Source organism: Berkeleyomyces rouxiae, assembly GCF_048999995.1.
Source record: "Berkeleyomyces rouxiae strain 22BRR77 chromosome Unknown BrBRR77_ptg000007l, whole genome shotgun sequence".
Lineage (NCBI taxonomy): Eukaryota > Fungi > Ascomycota > Sordariomycetes > Microascales > Ceratocystidaceae > Berkeleyomyces > Berkeleyomyces rouxiae.
Window position 1 is genome coordinate 1,144,040 of NW_027396497.1, and position 16,789 is coordinate 1,160,828.

The 16,789-nt window shown below is 53.6% G+C and overlaps 4 protein-coding genes across 4 annotated transcripts; 2 read left to right on the forward strand and 2 right to left on the reverse strand.

The window, feature by feature from the left end:
• Window positions 1-24: 24 nt before the first annotated feature.
• BROUX77_006081 (uncharacterized protein) lies at window positions 25-4,963 on the forward strand (the record flags this gene model as incomplete). Its single annotated transcript, XM_073751026.1, has 2 exons — window positions 25-3,904; window positions 4,338-4,963. The coding sequence occupies 2 exons, from the start codon at window positions 25-27 to the stop codon at window positions 4,961-4,963; spliced, it is 4,506 nt and encodes a 1,501-aa protein (XP_073603951.1).
• A 419-nt stretch (window positions 4,964-5,382) lies between these two features.
• Window positions 5,383-8,652, reverse strand: BROUX77_006082 (uncharacterized protein; the record flags this gene model as incomplete). Its single annotated transcript, XM_073751027.1, has 1 exon — window positions 5,383-8,652. The coding sequence occupies one exon, from the start codon at window positions 8,650-8,652 to the stop codon at window positions 5,383-5,385; it is 3,270 nt and encodes a 1,089-aa protein (XP_073603952.1).
• Window positions 8,653-9,155: 503 nt separating this feature from the next.
• On the reverse strand, window positions 9,156-10,475 carry BROUX77_006083 (uncharacterized protein; the record flags this gene model as incomplete). The annotated part of the gene is made up of 1 exon (XM_073751028.1): window positions 9,156-10,475. One exon carries the CDS (start codon window positions 10,473-10,475, stop codon window positions 9,156-9,158), a length of 1,320 nt encoding a protein of 439 aa, XP_073603953.1.
• Window positions 10,476-12,028: 1,553 nt separating this feature from the next.
• On the forward strand, window positions 12,029-16,218 carry BROUX77_006084 (uncharacterized protein; the record flags this gene model as incomplete). The annotated part of the gene is made up of 2 exons (XM_073751029.1): window positions 12,029-12,181; window positions 12,481-16,218. 2 exons carry the CDS (start codon window positions 12,029-12,031, stop codon window positions 16,216-16,218), a joined length of 3,891 nt encoding a protein of 1,296 aa, XP_073603954.1.
• Window positions 16,219-16,789: the final 571 nt, after the last annotated feature.

A 16,789-nucleotide genomic window follows, 5' to 3' on the forward strand; every position in this document is an offset into this window, starting at 1 on the left:
ATCCTTCAGCACAACGTGCACAAAATGAAGGCTGTTCATGAGACAATACTTGAGGCTGCTGCAACCGGAAAGGCGGACATTGTCTGCATCCAGGAGCCTTACACCATAAAACTCAAAGCTGGGTATAGAACATTGACGCAGCCGGGCTTCACCCTGGTTGTGCCGTTTAATGTTAGGAATCTCGAGGCCATGCCTTTGCGCCCGCGGGTCTTGACCTACGTCCGCCAAGGCCTGCCATTTTCTGTGCTGTTCGAGTTTGGCGATGCTGAGAGCGATATTCAGACCCTGCGCATCCTTGCGTCGGAGCCGTTTTCGCTTCTCAATGTCTACAACGAACGCCAGCTGACTGTGCAGCCTGTCCCCGAGACCCAACCCCGCCCCTATACCATTGAGCGCACCAATCTTTTATCGCGCAATATTGACACCAGTACTTTGCTTCTCGGCGACTTCAATCTCCATCACCATTGGTGGAATTCCCAGCGAGAGCATCCCCACGAACCACGAGCTGACTCTTTTGCTAACTGGCTGATGTCGCAGAATGCCACCCTGATTGTCGACGACGACTGCGTTGAACGCAACGGCGGCACATACGTCAACAGCAGCACGACCTCGGTGATCGACCTCGCATTTTCCCTGCGGTCTCGACCGGGCCTGTTTACGAACTGGAGGTATCTTCAGGAGACGGGCTCCGATCACCGGGCCATCAGTTTTGATTACGTCAGCACCACCACACCCAAAACCCTAACACGTAACCCGGCGTTCAACACCAAGACGGCCGACTGGTCGCTGTTTCGCAAGGAATGGCTGGCTGGCCAGGCCGACCTTGAGCTTCAGCTGTCCCTGGCAGAGATTTCTGCAGACGGTGACGCAATGGCGCGACTGCTTTCCGAGGCCCTGCAATCTGCTTGTCAGAGGTGCATGTCAGTGAAGAGACACAGTGCCCGCGCAAAGCCATGGTGGACGCCCGAGCTGCAATCACAACGTCAGGCCGCATCGCGCGCAGAGAGAAGATACAGACGAGGCAGGCTGTCGCTGGTTGAGTTTCATTCGATTCGCAACAAGTACACCCATGCTGTCGAAGATGCTAAGTCTACTCACTGGACTACCTTTCTTTCTGACGCTGACAACGAAAAGGTCTACACAGCCTGGAAATACACCAAGCCAGCTACGGCGAGTTACTTCCCCCCCATCCAGGGGCCAGACGGGTTAGCCAATACCCCCGAGGAGAAGGAAAAGGCTTTCCTGACGCTACTGGGTGCTACGTCTAGCGCAGGTGTCGACCCCCGACCTGACGTTGCCGATACACACGACCCCCATCACGACCCCCATCACGACCCCCATCACGACACCCCCCCGAACGACACCGACCGAAGCATATACCCCTGGCCTGACCTTACAGACCACGAGATCAAGGAGGCAATCATGTCCGCCAACGCCAAGAAGGCCCCCGGGCCCGACGGCATGAACGCCAAGATCATCCAGATCGCCTTTGAGGCCCATCCCGCGCCCTTTCTCTCCGTCTACAAAGCCCTGTCTCGCCTCGGAATACACCCCACACTCTGGAAGCAAGCTACTGGGATTGTGCTCGCGAAAGACGGAAAGGCTGATTATTCAGTCGTAAAGTCCTACCGCATCATCTCACTGCTCAACTGTCTAGGCAAAGTGCTCGAGAAAGTCTTTGCGACCCGCTTAGGGTACCTCGCTAATTGCCATGACAGCTCGCTTCTAGACGACACTCAACTCGGAGGCCGCAAACAGCGTTCAGCCATGGACGCCGCTCTCGTATACGTCAGCCACCTGCAGAAGGTCAAGGAGATGAAGCTCGTTCCAAGCACTCTCTTCCTTGACGTCAAGGGCGCTTTCGACCACGTGTCAAAGCCCTGCTTGATGCGCAGCTTACGTGAGCTCGGTCTTCCCCTGGTGTTCCGAAAATGGGTTGCTTCGTTCCTCCAGGACCGTACTGTCGGCCTGCACATCGAGGGTCAGCCGTTTCCGATGACCCCGGTTAACATCGGCATCCCCCAAGGTTCCCCCATCAGTCCTCTACTCTTCCTGTTGTATGCTCGGCATATAGTGGCTCGGGTGGCCGGCGACACACCACAACTTCAGCTGTCGTATATAGACGACTTCAGCGTAACCGTGGCGTCCAAAAGCCCGAGGCGTTCGGCGGCGCTTCTCGAAAAACTCGTGACGGAGCTGCGGGCCAAGGCTCGCGACTACGGCATTGAGTTTGAAGAGAGCAAAACTGAGCTGATCCACTACACCGATGCTGCAAAGTGGGCCTCCCAAACTGTCCGAGTAGGTGATGTCACTGTGCGTCCCCAAAAGATGGTCAAGTGGCTAGGTTTCCATTTCGACAACAGACTTTCGTTTAAACAGCACGTCCAGGCACGGACCCAAAAGGCTGAGATCGCGTTCCGCGGCTTGCTTCGGCTCGCTTCGAACACGCGTGGACTGTCCATCGCGGCACTCCGTCAGCTCTACATCTCCTGTGTGGGTACCGTCGCCGATTACGGATCAATTCTCTGGTATGACCCGTCAAAACCCCAGCTCAGTCTGCAAAGGGTATACCAGAAACTGCAAAGCCAAGCTGCCGCCCGTATCCTGGGTACATTCCGCGGTTCACCAACACGCGCTGTCGAAGTCGAGGCCGGCCTCCCGCCCCCCTCTATTCGATTCGCCAAAGCACGCATGGCCTACGCCGCTCGCACTCTCCGCCTCCAACGCAACCATCCCGTCCGTGTTGCGTCCCAACCCGACAAGGACGAGCTTGCCCCCGATGACTCAGACCTGCCTCTCCTGGGGCATAACATGAGTGTCAAGACTCGACTCGGCTGCATCATGCGCGAGTTGAAGCCATTGGTGGCAGGCATGTGGAGACGAGAACGTCGCCGACAGGAGTGGGATAGTCCCTGGCAGCCGCCACTGACCGACCGCATCTCCATCGTCGTCGACCCTGGACCCAAGGAGGACGCTGCCGTCAGGCATGCCCAGTTCTTGTCAAGACTTCCGAACGATGCCGTCACCGTGTATACGGACGGCTCCAAAGAAGGCTCCAGGTGCTCACTTGCAGCGTGCGTGGTCGATACCAAAACCGGTGAAGTCAAAACGAAAGTCAGTCATCGACTGCAAGATGTGGAGGTTGCAGACTGCGAGAGCGCCGCCATCGTGGAGGCACTCACGCTCCTCGCCAAAACAGAAAAGAAAACAAAGCAAGCTCGCCCCTGCTATGTGTTTGTCGACAGCCAAGCTGCCATTGCGCGGCTCCGCAAGCACGGCCACTTCGCGTGGCAGGCCCGCCGCGTCCTCGGTACATTCACGTCGCCAGTCACGGTGATGTGGTGTCCCGGGCACATGGGCATAGTGGGGAACGAGATTGCAGACGCGGTTGCACGCCAGGCTCTCGAGAGTGATGATGAACGCAAGTTCAGCTCACTGGGCAGTGTCTTCGCTAGGGTTAGGAGGTTTACCATGGACAAGTGGGAGACTCTCTGGGCTTTTGAGCGAGACACCGCCGCTGGTCCCTCCCATGGCTCGCACTACCTGCGTACCATCGGTGGTGATCCAGTTCTCCGTGCTAAGGCGCCCAAGGTTTCCGGACCAAGATGGCTCACCTCGGCGTACTTCCAGATGAAGGTGGGTAAAGGCAACTTGTTGCCCTACCTGCTGCTTATCAAGAAGACGGACTCGGACCGGTGCCGCCGTTGTCAAGAACATGAAAGCGAGAGCGTTGAGCATGTGCTGCTGCACTGCGCCGCATTTTCTGCAGAGCGTCAAGAGATGGCCATGGCATTGAGTCCTAAGTCGCTAGATCTTCCGACGCTTTTCAACACGAATAACGGAACCGAGGTGCTGCTGAAGTTTGTTCGCAAGACGGGTTTTTGCACAAAGGCCTGGGTAGAAGGTGTGGGGAGAAGAGAAAGTAGTGGTGGGAGGAGAGTGGAGGAAGTTGAGGAGTGAGGAGGAATTGGTGCTTGTGTCTTTGGACAAATTACGGTGTCGACCACGACGTATTTCCTTTGTCGTTGATTTTTGCTGGAGTTTGGATGTTGTTTTATTGTACCTTGCTATGTGTAGATTTACTGCACCTCGCCATAACCCTATCAGGTTCCATGCGAGTAATGAATAAAAAAAAAAAAAAAAAGACCACGACGTATTTCCTTTGTCGTTGATTTTTGCTGGAGTTTGGATGTTGTTTTATTGTACCTTGCTATGTGTAGATTTACTGCACCTCGCCATAACCCTACCAGGTTCCATGCGAGTAATGAATAAAAAAAAAAAAAAAAAAAAAAAAATCAGCCGTTCAAAGTGGTTCACTAAGCTTGACGTCGTTGCAGCGTTCCATAATATCCGTATCGAGCCAGGCCACGAATGGAAGACCGCTTTCCGTACGCGCCTGGGCTCCTTTGAATGGAACGTGATGCCGTTTGGTTTGTCCAATGCTCCTGCCCAATTCCAACGCTTCCTGAATTCCGTATTGCAAAAGTACCTCGACCTGTTTTGTTCTGCTTACGTTGATGACATCCTAGTGTACACCGATGGCTCCCTCGACGAGCACAAGGAACAAGTTAACCACGTCCTAGCCAAGCTCGTGAAGGCCGGACTGACGGTTGACATCGACAAGTGCGAGTTCGGTGTACAAGAAGTCAAGTACCTGGGCTACATCATCAAGCCTGGAAAAGCAACAATGGATCCTGCCAAGGTGCAAGCAGTGAAAGACTGGCCCGTACCCAGTTCCAAGAAAGAGCTCCGTGGCTTCCTAGGATTTGCCAATTTTTACCGCCCGTTCATCAAGAACTTTGCCGAAGTAGCCGTCCCTCTCACTTCACTGACTGGTCACCTAGTTCCCTTCGTCTGGTCTCCAGAATGCCAAGCTGCCTTCTCGTCACTCAAAGATCTCTTCTGTGCTTCGCCCGTCTTGTGTGAGCGGTTCACTAAGTACAAGAGAGTCTTGCAGTTATGACCAGAATGCTGTTTATTATCTTTTGATGGAGAGAAAAAGGTAGAAGAAAGACTAAACTAAACAGCGGATTTGGGTCTACTATATAGACATTTTTGTGCTTACAAATGCAAGTTCCCGATCGGCTCAATATCCCTCCGTGAGCTCCTTATGTCCGAGTTTTCGGCGATAACTCGAGGTTAACTCCGATCCCGTCGGAATCCCTCAGTTTCCCTCGGAACACTTCGGACCTTTTTGCATCCTGCCGGATTAGGCGAATCCTACCCACGGACCTCAAGTCCGACCCGGTCCGAGCTCTCCGAAGCCTCCGAAGAGTTGCCGAAGTTCATCCGAAACCTTGTCCAAATTCGGTGAAACGACCTGCATTCGAAAGCACTGGATCAGCTCTGTCTGATCCAACCACGGGTTCTCAACCCGTAACATTACCCCCCTCTTCTCCTCTGTGTGGGCGGCCCTGTCCTCGCACCGGCTTCTGGTTCACCAACGTCATCGTCGTCTCCAAACTTCGCTTCAAAGGCGTCCAGTGCTTCAGTCTCCTCAAAATCGGCTCGTGGTCTCCAATCGGGCTCTGCGTATCCAACCCATTTAACGAGTAGTTCTCTTCGAAATCCCCTTCCAATGCGTCTTCGTCGACTTCTCAGGATTTGTTCGACTAAAAATTCAGGCTCGCCGTAGTCGTTCTCTTCAATGTGTGGAGGCTGGGCATCGTCTGTTTCTTGGGAGGGCAACGGGTTGTTCGGTGCTCGTTTAAGGAGGTCGACATGGAAGCGGGGATGGATGTTTGTTGGTACATCAAGCTCGACCACATGGGGAGAAACCACTTTCGTGACGCGGTACTTGGCATTGGCCCAAGCAAGCTTCTTCAACAGTTGCGGAGTGCTGATATTTTTGAGTTTTAACCATACAAGGTCACCCACTTCGAAGCGTTCCTGGGCACCACGTGATCTGTTTGCCTGGTCTTCCATTTCCTGTTGACGGGTGGCCATTGCTGCTTGTGCCAGTTCCCAACCTTCGCGTAGCTTTTGAACGAACTTCTCCGCATCTGTGGCCTCCAAAACTCCGTGAAGAGCCTGATCGGCGATGACCTGCTGAATTGGACTGACATGGTAGCCGTGCGTGAGGAAAAAGGGGCTCATTCCTGTCGAAGTGTTTCGGTTGTTGATTGCTAACATAGCGGATGGTAGCAGGTCGGGCCAGTCGTATTGTGAATAAGTAATGAATGCTCGTAGGTAGGCCAACACTTCCTGGTTCATCCTTTCTGTCGCTCCGTCGGTTTCTGGGTGGAAGGCAGTTGACAGTCTCTGTTCGATCCCTGTCAGTTCGCACAACTTGGTCCAAAATTCGCTCGTCCAATTGCTTCCACGGTCTGATGTTAAGGCGTGAGGGAAGCCGTGGTGTTTCCAGTGGCAGTGTACGAACCGCTCTGCACACTTTTCGGCTGCCATAGTTGTCATGGCCTCCAAGCTGACAGCTCCAGTAAGTCGGTCCACAATGACCATCAAGTATCGTGGGTCGCCAGTCTTTCGTGCAGGTAGTTCCGTCATAAAATCGATACCGAGTTCCGAGTGTGGTCGTTCAGGGATAGGCAGTGGTCGTAAGAGTCCCTTCTTTCTTTCTCGCCATACTTTGGATCGTCCACACACGTCACAATTGGCGCAGAATTGGCGCACCTCTCTTGAAATGCCAGGCCAAAAGAATTCCCGGGACAGAATCGCAAGCGTGCCGTCTCGACCTGGGTGTCCTGTGACATGTGAGTCGTGTGTTTTCTGGATCAGCGCAGTTCGCAATGGTTCCCAGTCAGGCACGAACAGTTTGTGCCGATATACTAGAGCGCCGCGCTCGTCGAACTCGCATTCCGCTATAGAGATCGTGACTTTTCTCGAGATGGTAGGAGGAAAACTTCGTTCGCCACTGGCCAACGCTTGGTACATGAGTGCAATATCCGAATCCTTCGTCTTAGCTGTATCCCATAGTTCCTGCAGGTGGAGTTGCGCGAAAAGCTGCGCACCGTTAGGGATCCGGTCCGCGGGTTGGGTAACGTGGGCCGGGGTCATCATTACTGCTGCATCTGGTGACACCCAATGGTCCTTGACAAGTCTCATGATCCGAGATTTTAACCTGTCGTCGTCTTCGCCTTGAGGAATGTCTTGTTCTCGTCTGCTCAGGGCGTCGGGTTTACCACTTTTGCTTCCTGATCGGAACTCAAGCTGGAAGTCGTATTCTGAAAGCTTCTGGGACCACCGAACCTGCCGCTCTGAAAGTTTCCGTGTCGTCATAAAGTATTGCAGGTTCTTGTGGTCGGTCAATATTTTGAAGGGGGCGCCAAGACTCTTCAATTCGCCCCTCCACTCTTCCAAGCACTTCACAACTGCCAGGAGCTCTTTGTCGTGAATCTCATAGTTGACCTCGGCAGGGGACAGCTTCTTGGAAAAGAATGCTACTGGGCGCAGTTCGCCTTCGTCGTCCACTTGGGATAGAGTTCCTCCCAGGGCCCATCCAGAACAGTCGCATTCCACGATCGTCTTCCTGTCTTCGTCCCACATCGCCAGAACCGGGGCGGTAATAAAAAGGTTCTTCAGCGTCTCGAAAGCTCGTTCTTCGACTGGGCCCCAGGTCCATGCGGTGCCTTTCTTCGTTAGCCTGACTAGTGGAGCCGCCACGTCGCTGAAGGAATCGATAAACTGGCGGTAAAAATTTGCGAATCCTATAAAACTTCGAACGCCCTTGACATTGGTGGGTGGTGTCCATTCTCGTATGGCAGCGACCTTTGCTGGGTCGACTTTGACACCTTTGCCTGCTTGGATGATGAAACCTAGGTACTTTGTTTCAAAAACTGCGAATTCGCACTTGTCGATGTCTAAACGGAGACCTGCATTTCCCAATTTCTTGATGACGAGGTTAACTTTTTCCATGTGGTCTGCGTAGGTGCCGTCGGTGTAAATCAGGACGTCGTCAATATACGCGGAGCAGAAGTCGTCCAAATATTCTTGCAGGGTTGAATTGATATACCGTTGAAAGGTTGCAGGGGCTCCGGTGAGTCCAAAAGGCGTCACCAGCCATTCAAAAAGTCCAAAACGTGTGCGGAAGGCCGTTTTCCATTCATCTCCCTCTTTTATGCGAATCTTGTGGAAAGCGGCACGAACATCGACCTTTGTGAAGTACTTCGCCTTAGACAACGCTCGTAGTGTCTCACTGATCAAAGGAAGCGGGTATCGGTCTTTTTCAGTAATGGCGTTAATGCCGCGGTAGTCAACGCAAAAGCGCAACCCTCCTCCAGGCTTACGTGCGAAAAGAACAGGCGCGCCGCCGGGAGAGCTGCTGGCTCGAATCCAATTCCTGTCCAGATGGTCCGAGAGGGTTTTCCGTAAGACTAACAGCTCGTCGCGGGACATGCTGTACAAGGGACCCCACGGGACTTCGTTCTCTCGCCCTTGTTTGTCTTTCGTCAGGTTGATAGCGTGGTCTATTCCGGGGCGGTTCGGGGGTTGGTCGTCCTTTTCGTCGTCTAAAAACACTTCTGCCAAGTGTTTGAGTTCGCTAGGCAGTCGTTTGTCGATCTCTTGTAGGGTAACACGAGGTTTTACTTGCAATGCCTTGTTGATGTCTTCGATGGTGGCAGCAAAAACCTCTATGTCTTCATTCTTTTTCTTGCTGCGCCGGATTTCTGCAGCAAAGACGGATGCCATCACCATGCTCGCTTTTGTGGTTGTTATATGGGCGTCGAGCCATCCTTTTTCTCTCACAACTTGGGCATCTTCTTCGCTTCCGAGGCGTATGACTCGTTCTTTCGCCAGGTAGACAACGTCATTCCTTTCCATCCAGGGTTTTCCCAAAATCATGTCGTATGCTAGGTTCGGGATGACGTACCCGAAAATTCTTTCTGTCCGGCCGTCAATATCTAGATCGCAGAACGCCATCTCTGAGATCCATCTTTTTTTTTCGTCGTTTTCGGCTAACTTGAGTTCCCGTCTTCTTATCGGGATGCGCTGGAGCCCTTTCTTTCTCACCAAAGTCTCGTTGAACGCCGATGTTACAAGGCATCCACTGTCAAATAAAGCATCACAGTAAAAGGAATTGTTAATAAATGCTTCAATTAGGAACGGAGTGGAGTGTAAATCTTTAAATACATCGAGCGGAACATCGCAATTGTTGGGGCTCTTCTTCTTATGACCCTGGGGGCGACTTTTCCCAGAGTCTACTCTTTTTCCTCGTCGTCGGAAAGGTCATCGGCCACATCATCCATCGATTCGGGGGCTTGTTGGATTGTCGTGCGGTTCACTCTTGCGGGCGCACGGGCCGGGGCAAACTTGGGGCATTCGAAGGATCGGTGGCCCTTGGCAAGACAGCGGAAACAAGCGTTGCTGGATCTAGCGGTTTCTATCTCCGCCGGGGTTCTCCAAGGGGCGCGGGACTTTCGGGGGCGTTGTCCATAGTTGTTCGAGGCGCGGCCTTGGAGGGCGTTGACACCTGTCATCATGGTGTCTCCGTCGTTGTCGATTCGCGTCTGCTGATTTGCGACACTTGGGGTCACCACTTCGGCGAACCTTGCTCCACCTCTAGTTTTCGCGTACCACGTCGAGGTCTTGGACGTGTCCTTCGACCGGTATCCTGGCAACGCTTCCACTCGGCCAGCCACCGTCTTCACCTTCTCAACCCAACGCGGGTAATCATCGTTGGGGAGGTTTTTTGCCGTGAGGTGTACCTGTAACGTTTGGTTGATAGCGGAATTCAGGTACATGATCTTCACACGGTCTGGCCAATCTAAACCTCCACAAAGGCCAACTTGATGCTCGAAATCCTGCAAGAACGATATAAAACTCTGATGGTTTCCCATCTGCATGGTCAAAAGCTTTTGACCCGCCTTCTGAATAGCCTCCTTGTCTTCGAATTGGTCATGGATATGGCCAAGGTAGGCGTCCCAATCCCAACCATGAGTGGCTCCGTCAGTGAACCACTGTTCAACTCTGGCCTGTTGCTCTGTGGGAATGGCCATGAAAACACTTAGGCAAATTGCCTGGGAGGAGCCAACGACTTGTGATTCGATCTGAGCTCGGGCCTTCAACTGTTTGAAGAATCGCGGGAACGACGCTGTCTTTCCGTCCCACTCCGGCCATTTTGCGTTGTACCGATGGTCGATCATCGGGGCGAAGGGGCCCGGGGTACGTACTGGCGCCGGGGTAGGGGCTACCGGGGCAGGTGCAGGTGCCGGGGGGGCGGTTGCCTGTAACAGGACTTGGCTTCGTAGCAACATCTGGATCACTCTTAGTTGCTCCGGGGTGAACACCTCCAATCCTGGGGTGTCTGAACTCTGCTGTGGGGGCGCCTCGGCTTGTTGCCGGGAGGGGCCAGGCTGGTCAAGCGCAAGTCCAGCCAGAACATCTTCCATCTTGTCGTTACTCATTCTGGCTCGACGGCGTATAGGGGACGCGTTGTCTTCGGATGCGGACCAGAATGAGGGCGAGGGTGGCTGTACGGGGCTTGTACTGCGGGGGCTTGATGTGATGCCGTACTTCATTCGTCAAGTATGGCACGGTAGGAGGGTGATGAAGTTTCCTCACAAACTTCTAAGAAACAATAGGGGGTGATGAAGTTTCCTCACAAACTTCTAAGAAACAATAGGGGGCAATGAAGTTTCCTCACAAACTTCTAAGAAACAATAGGGGGCAATGAAGTTTCCTCACAAACTTCTAAGAAACAATAAAGGATCAAAAGATAATATGTGAGCGGTTCACTAAGTACAAGAGAGTCTTGCAGTTATGACCAGAATGCTGTTTATTATCTTTTGATGGAGAGAAAAAGGTAGAAGAAAGACTAAACTAAACAGCGGATTTGGGTCTACTATATAGACATTTTTGTGCTTACAAATGCAAGTTCCCGATCGGCTCAATATCCCTCCGTGAGCTCCTTATGTCCGAGTTTTCGGCGATAACTCGAGGTTAACTCCGATCCCGTCGGAATCCCTCAGTTTCCCTCGGAACACTTCGGACCTTTTTGCATCCTGCCGGATTAGGCGAATCCTACCCACGGACCTCAAGTCCGACCCGGTCCGAGCTCTCCGAAGCCTCCGAAGAGTTGCCGAAGTTCATCCGAAACCTTGTCCAAATTCGGTGAAACGACCTGCATTCGAAAGCACTGGATCAGCTCTGTCTGATCCAACCACGGGTTCTCAACCCGTAACATCTTGCGCCTCTTCGACCACTCTCTGCCAACAACTGTCGAAGCTGACTCTTCAGGCTACAGCACTGGAGCTGTCCTATTGCAGCAGCATCCAGATGGCCTGTTTCCATGTGCCTACATCAGCCAGAAGCTGTCTCCTGCCGAGTCCAACTATGAGATCCATGACAAAGAAATGTTGGCAATTGTCCGAGCCCTGAAAGAGTGGAGAGGAGAGTTACGTGGCGCCCAGGGACCCATCCGAGTGTTAACAGACCACAAGAACTTGTTGCATTTTACCTCTGCGCAACAGTTAACAGAGAGGCAAGCTCGTTGGGCTAACCTGCTAAGCGAGTTTGACCTAACACTGGAACACCGTCCCGGGAAACTGTCCCCACTGCCCGATGCTCTCTCCCGTCTTCACATGCCTTCAGGTCCCGATGATCCCCGCCTACAAGCTCGCAACCAACAGCTCCTCCAGTGTTTGCCCGACGGTGCCCTGAAAGTCAGATCTGCTCGCGTTACACTGCCATCCCCGTTCCGTAAGGAAGCCCTCAGTACACTGTGGGAACAAGCATTGTCAGCCGACTCTGACTATGCGGCAGCATGCGCAGTGGTTGCCTCTCAGGCGCCCAAATGGCCAGACAGCTTGAAGACTAATTGGCGAGTGTCACTGTCCGAATGCTCATTGGACTCCGAAGGTCGACTGCGATACAGATCAAGATTGTGGGTACCCCAGTGGGAACCTCTGAGGACAGCCTTGCTACAAGAGATTCACGATTCCGTGACACTAGTCCACCCCGGCCAAAGAATCATGTGTCAAAAATGGCCAAATCGACAGAAAAACTCACCAAAACGACTCTGAGCAACAGCTCAATTGATTCCAAGACTAGTTCGAGCAGTGCATCGAACAAAATGGACAAGAAACCGACCGCGCGCGATGAAAGGCGCCGCACGACGCGCCTGGGGCTGAGTTTTGCCCAGATGGCGAGCCAGGAACCGCGTTCCGACGACGACGAGCTGCTGCGTTCACCGTCGCAGCATGCGCCCGTCACCTCATCGATGAAAGTCGATGCAGGTGTTTTTTTTTTTTTTTTTTTTATTCATTACTCGCATGGAACCTGACAGGGTTATGGCGAGGTGTATATTAATACTATACACGAATCAAGGTTTAACGGAATCTCAAACAAGCTAGCTACTACACATAATATACTCCAAACCCCTGGCAGGGAGGCAGTTACATCTAAGATCCCACAAATATAATCCCCAAGTTATGACAGAAAGGAAATACATGAATAGCTTTTGGTATGAATTTCCAACGAGCAGCACTAACCCCAAGTGCCCCAGTCAAGGTTGACTGCTCGTAGAAAATTGGCGTCACTGGTAGGAATCGAACCTACGACTTCTCGGTAGCTAAGGCCATGCCTTTGCGCCCGCGGGTCTTGACCTACGTCCGCCAAGGCCTGCCATTTTCTGTGCTGTTCGAGTTTGGCGATGCTGAGAGCGATATTCAGACCCTGCGCATCCTTGCGTCGGAGCCGTTTTCGCTTCTCAATGTCTACAACGAACGCCAGCTGACTGTGCAGCCTGTCCCCGAGACCCAACCCCGCCCCTATACCATTGAGCGCACCAATCTTTTATCGCGCAATATTGACACCAGTACTTTGCTTCTCGGCGACTTCAATCTCCATCACCATTGGTGGAATTCCCAGCGAGAGCATCCCCACGAACCACGAGCTGACTCTTTTGCTAACTGGCTGATGTCGCAGAATGCCACCCTGATTGTCGACGACGACTACGTTGAACGCAACGGCGGCACATACGTCAACAGCAGCACGACCTCGGTGATCGACCTCGCATTTTCCCTGCGGTCTCGACCGGGCCTGTTTACGAACTGGAGGTATCTTCAGGAGACGGGCTCCGATCACCGGGCCATCAGTTTTGATTACGTCAGCACCACCACACCCAAAACCCTAACACGTAACCCGGCGTTCAACACCAAGACGGCCGACTGGTCGCTGTTTCGCAAGGAATGGCTGGCTGGCCAGGCTGACCTTGAGCTTCAGCTGTCCCTGGCAGAGATTTCTGCAGACGGTGACGCAATGGCGCGACTGCTTTCCGAGGCCCTGCAATCTGCTTGTCAGAGGTGCATGTCAGTGAAGAGGCACAGTGCCCGCGCAAAGCCATGGTGGACGCCCGAGCTACAATCACAACGTCAGGCCGCATCGCGCGCAGAGAGAAGATACAGACGAGGCAGGCTGTCGCTGGTTGAGTTTCATTCGATTCGCAACAAGTACACCCATGCTGTCGAAGATGCTAAGTCTACTCACTGGACTACCTTTCTTTCTGACGCTGACAACGAAAAGGTCTACACAGCCTGGAAATACACCAAGCCAGCCACGGCGAGTTACTTCCCCCCCATCCAGGGGCCAGACGGGTTAGCCAATACCCCCGAGGAGAAGGAAAAGGCTTTCCTGACGCTACTGGGTGCTACGTCTAGCGCAGGTGTCGACCCCCGACCTGACGTTGCCGATACACACGACCCCCATCACGACCCCCATCACGACACCCCCCCGAACGACACCGACCGAAGCATATACCCCTGGCCTGACCTTACAGACCACGAGATCAAGGAGGCAATCATGTCCGCCAACGCCAAGAAGGCCCCCGGGCCCGACGGCATGAACGCCAAGATCATCCAGATCGCCTTTGAGGCCCATCCCGCGCCCTTTCTCTCCGTCTACAAAGCCCTGTCTCGCCTCGGAATACACCCCACACTCTGGAAGCAAGCTACTGGGATTGTGCTCGCGAAAGACGGAAAGGCTGATTATTCAGTCGTAAAGTCCTACCGCATCATCTCACTGCTCAACTGTCTAGGCAAAGTGCTCGAGAAAGTCTTTGCGATCCGCTTAGGGTACCTCGCTAATTGCCATGACAGCTCGCTTCTAGACGACACTCAACTGGGAGGCCGCAAACAGCGTTCAGCCATGGACGCCGCTCTCGTATACGTCAGCCACCTGCAGAAGGTCAAGGAGATGAAGCTCGTTCCAAGCACTCTCTTCCTTGACGTCAAGGGCGCTTTCGACCACGTGTCAAAGCCCTGCTTGATGCGCAGCTTACGTGAGCTCGGTCTTCCCCTGGTGTTCCGAAAATGGGTTGCTTCGTTCCTCCAGGACCGTACTGTCGGCCTGCACATCGAGGGTCAGCCGTTCCCGATGACCCCGGTTAACATCGGCATCCCCCAAGGTTCCCCCATCAGTCCTCTACTCTTCCTGTTGTATGCTCGGCATATAGTGGCTCGGGTGGCCGGCGACACACCACAACTTCAGCTGTCGTATATAGACGACTTCAGCGTAACCGTGGCGTCCAAAAGCCCGAGGCGTTCGGCGGCGCTTCTCGAAAAACTCGTGACGGAGCTGCGGGCCAAGGCTCGCGACTACGGCATTGAGTTTGAAGAGAGCAAAACTGAGCTGATCCACTACACCGATGCTGCAAAGTGGGCCTCCCAAACTGTCCGAGTAGGTGATGTCACTGTGCGTCCCCAAAAGATGGTCAAGTGGCTAGGTTTCCATTTCGACAACAGACTTTCGTTTAAACAGCACGTCCAGGCACGGACCCAAAAGGCTGAGATCGCGTTCCGCGGCTTGCTTCGGCTCGCTTCGAACACGCGTGGACTGTCCATCGCGGCACTCCGTCAGCTCTACATCTCCTGTGTGGGTACCGTCGCCGATTACGGATCAATTCTCTGGTATGACCCGTCAAAACCCCAGCTCAGTCTGCAAAGGGTATACCAGAAACTGCAAAGCCAAGCTGCCGCCCGTATCCTGGGTACATTCCGCGGTTCACCAACACGCGCTGTCGAAGTCGAGGCCGGCCTCCCGCCCCCCTCTATTCGATTCGCCAAAGCACGCATGGCCTACGCCGCTCGCACTCTCCGCCTCCAACGCAACCATCCCGTCCGTGTTGCGTCCCAACCCGACAAGGACGAGCTTGCCCCCGATGACTCAGACCTGCCTCTCCTGGGGCATAACATGAGTGTCAAGACTCGACTCGGCTGCATCATGCGCGAGTTGAAGCCATTGGTGGCAGGCATGTGGAGACGAGAACGTCGCCGACAGGAGTGGGATAGTCCCTGGCAGCCGCCACTGACCGACCGCATCTCCATCGTCGTCGACCCTGGACCCAAGGAGGACGCTGCCGTCAGGCATGCCCAGTTCTTGTCAAGACTTCCGAACGATGCCGTCACCGTGTATACGGACGGCTCCAAAGAAGGCTCCAGGTGCTCACTTGCAGCGTGCGTGGTCGATACCAAAACCGGTGAAGTCAAAACGAAAGTCAGTCATCGACTGCAAGATGTGGAGGTTGCAGACTGCGAGAGCGCCGCCATCGTGGAGGCACTCACGCTCCTCGCCAAAACAGAAAAGAAAACAAAGCAAGCTCGCCCCTGCTATGTGTTTGTCGACAGCCAAGCTGCCATTGCGCGGCTCCGCAAGCACGGCCACTTCGCGTGGCAGGCCCGCCGCGTCCTCGGTACATTCACGTCGCCAGTCACGGTGATGTGGTGTCCCGGGCACATGGGCATAGTGGGGAACGAGATTGCAGACGCGGTTGCACGCCAGGCTCTCGAGAGTGATGATGAACGCAAGTTCAGCTCACTGGGCAGTGTCTTCGCTAGGGTTAGGAGGTTTACCATGGACAAGTGGGAGACTCTCTGGGCTTTTGAGCGAGACACCGCCGCTGGTCCCTCCCATGGCTCGCACTACCTGCGTACCATCGGTGGTGATCCAGTTCTCCGTGCTAAGGCGCCCAAGGTTTCCGGACCAAGATGGCTCACCTCGGCGTACTTCCAGATGAAGGTGGGTAAAGGCAACTTGTTGCCCTACCTGCTGCTTATCAAGAAGACGGACTCGGACCGGTGCCGCCGTTGTCAAGAACATGAAAGCGAGAGCGTTGAGCATGTGCTGCTGCACTGCGCCGCATTTTCTGCAGAGCGTCAAGAGATGGCCATGGCATTGAGTCCTAATGTCATGAATAGCCATTCTTGCCATTGCCATTGCATAGGGTTATGCCTGGCACCTTACCCCGCTTCCGTTGTGTCACGCTAATGTTCCAAGGACGTATGATGATACGGTTATACCACTTGGTGGTCTGTGTAACCTTGAGGTGTCACTCCGGTTTATCTACTCGGGTGTGGCCGGCTTGCACACTATAGATCATCGCTATTAGGTAACTCGGTACTCTGCAGTTGATGCAGCTTATTCTGAGTTGACTGCTATTCTCGTTCCTTTTGTGTCAACAGCGTTTGAGCGTGGGGCCCACACCTGTTAGGCCGATATCGCTGTAACGCGACATATCGTTGCCTGGGTGTCTTGAGGGATTTTCAGTTCTGCTGCTGCCGTGTTGGTTTATCTCGTGAACTAACATCCGGTTTGATAGTAGCGTCTGGTAACGTTGAGTTACGTATGTCCCCACTTTCGGTTATCTGTGATTTGGTTCTAGCTTGGGAAGATCTCTGTTGTCAGAATCTGCAACGCCTTAAATAGCGTTGCCTTCTGCCCTGTGTGATCAGGTTAACTCTTGCTCCCCAAGCTTAACAATCACATACACCCCTTTTGCCATTCTTCTTTGTATACTAGTTTATAGTATCACTTCTTCGATAGTACCTTCTTCTTTAGT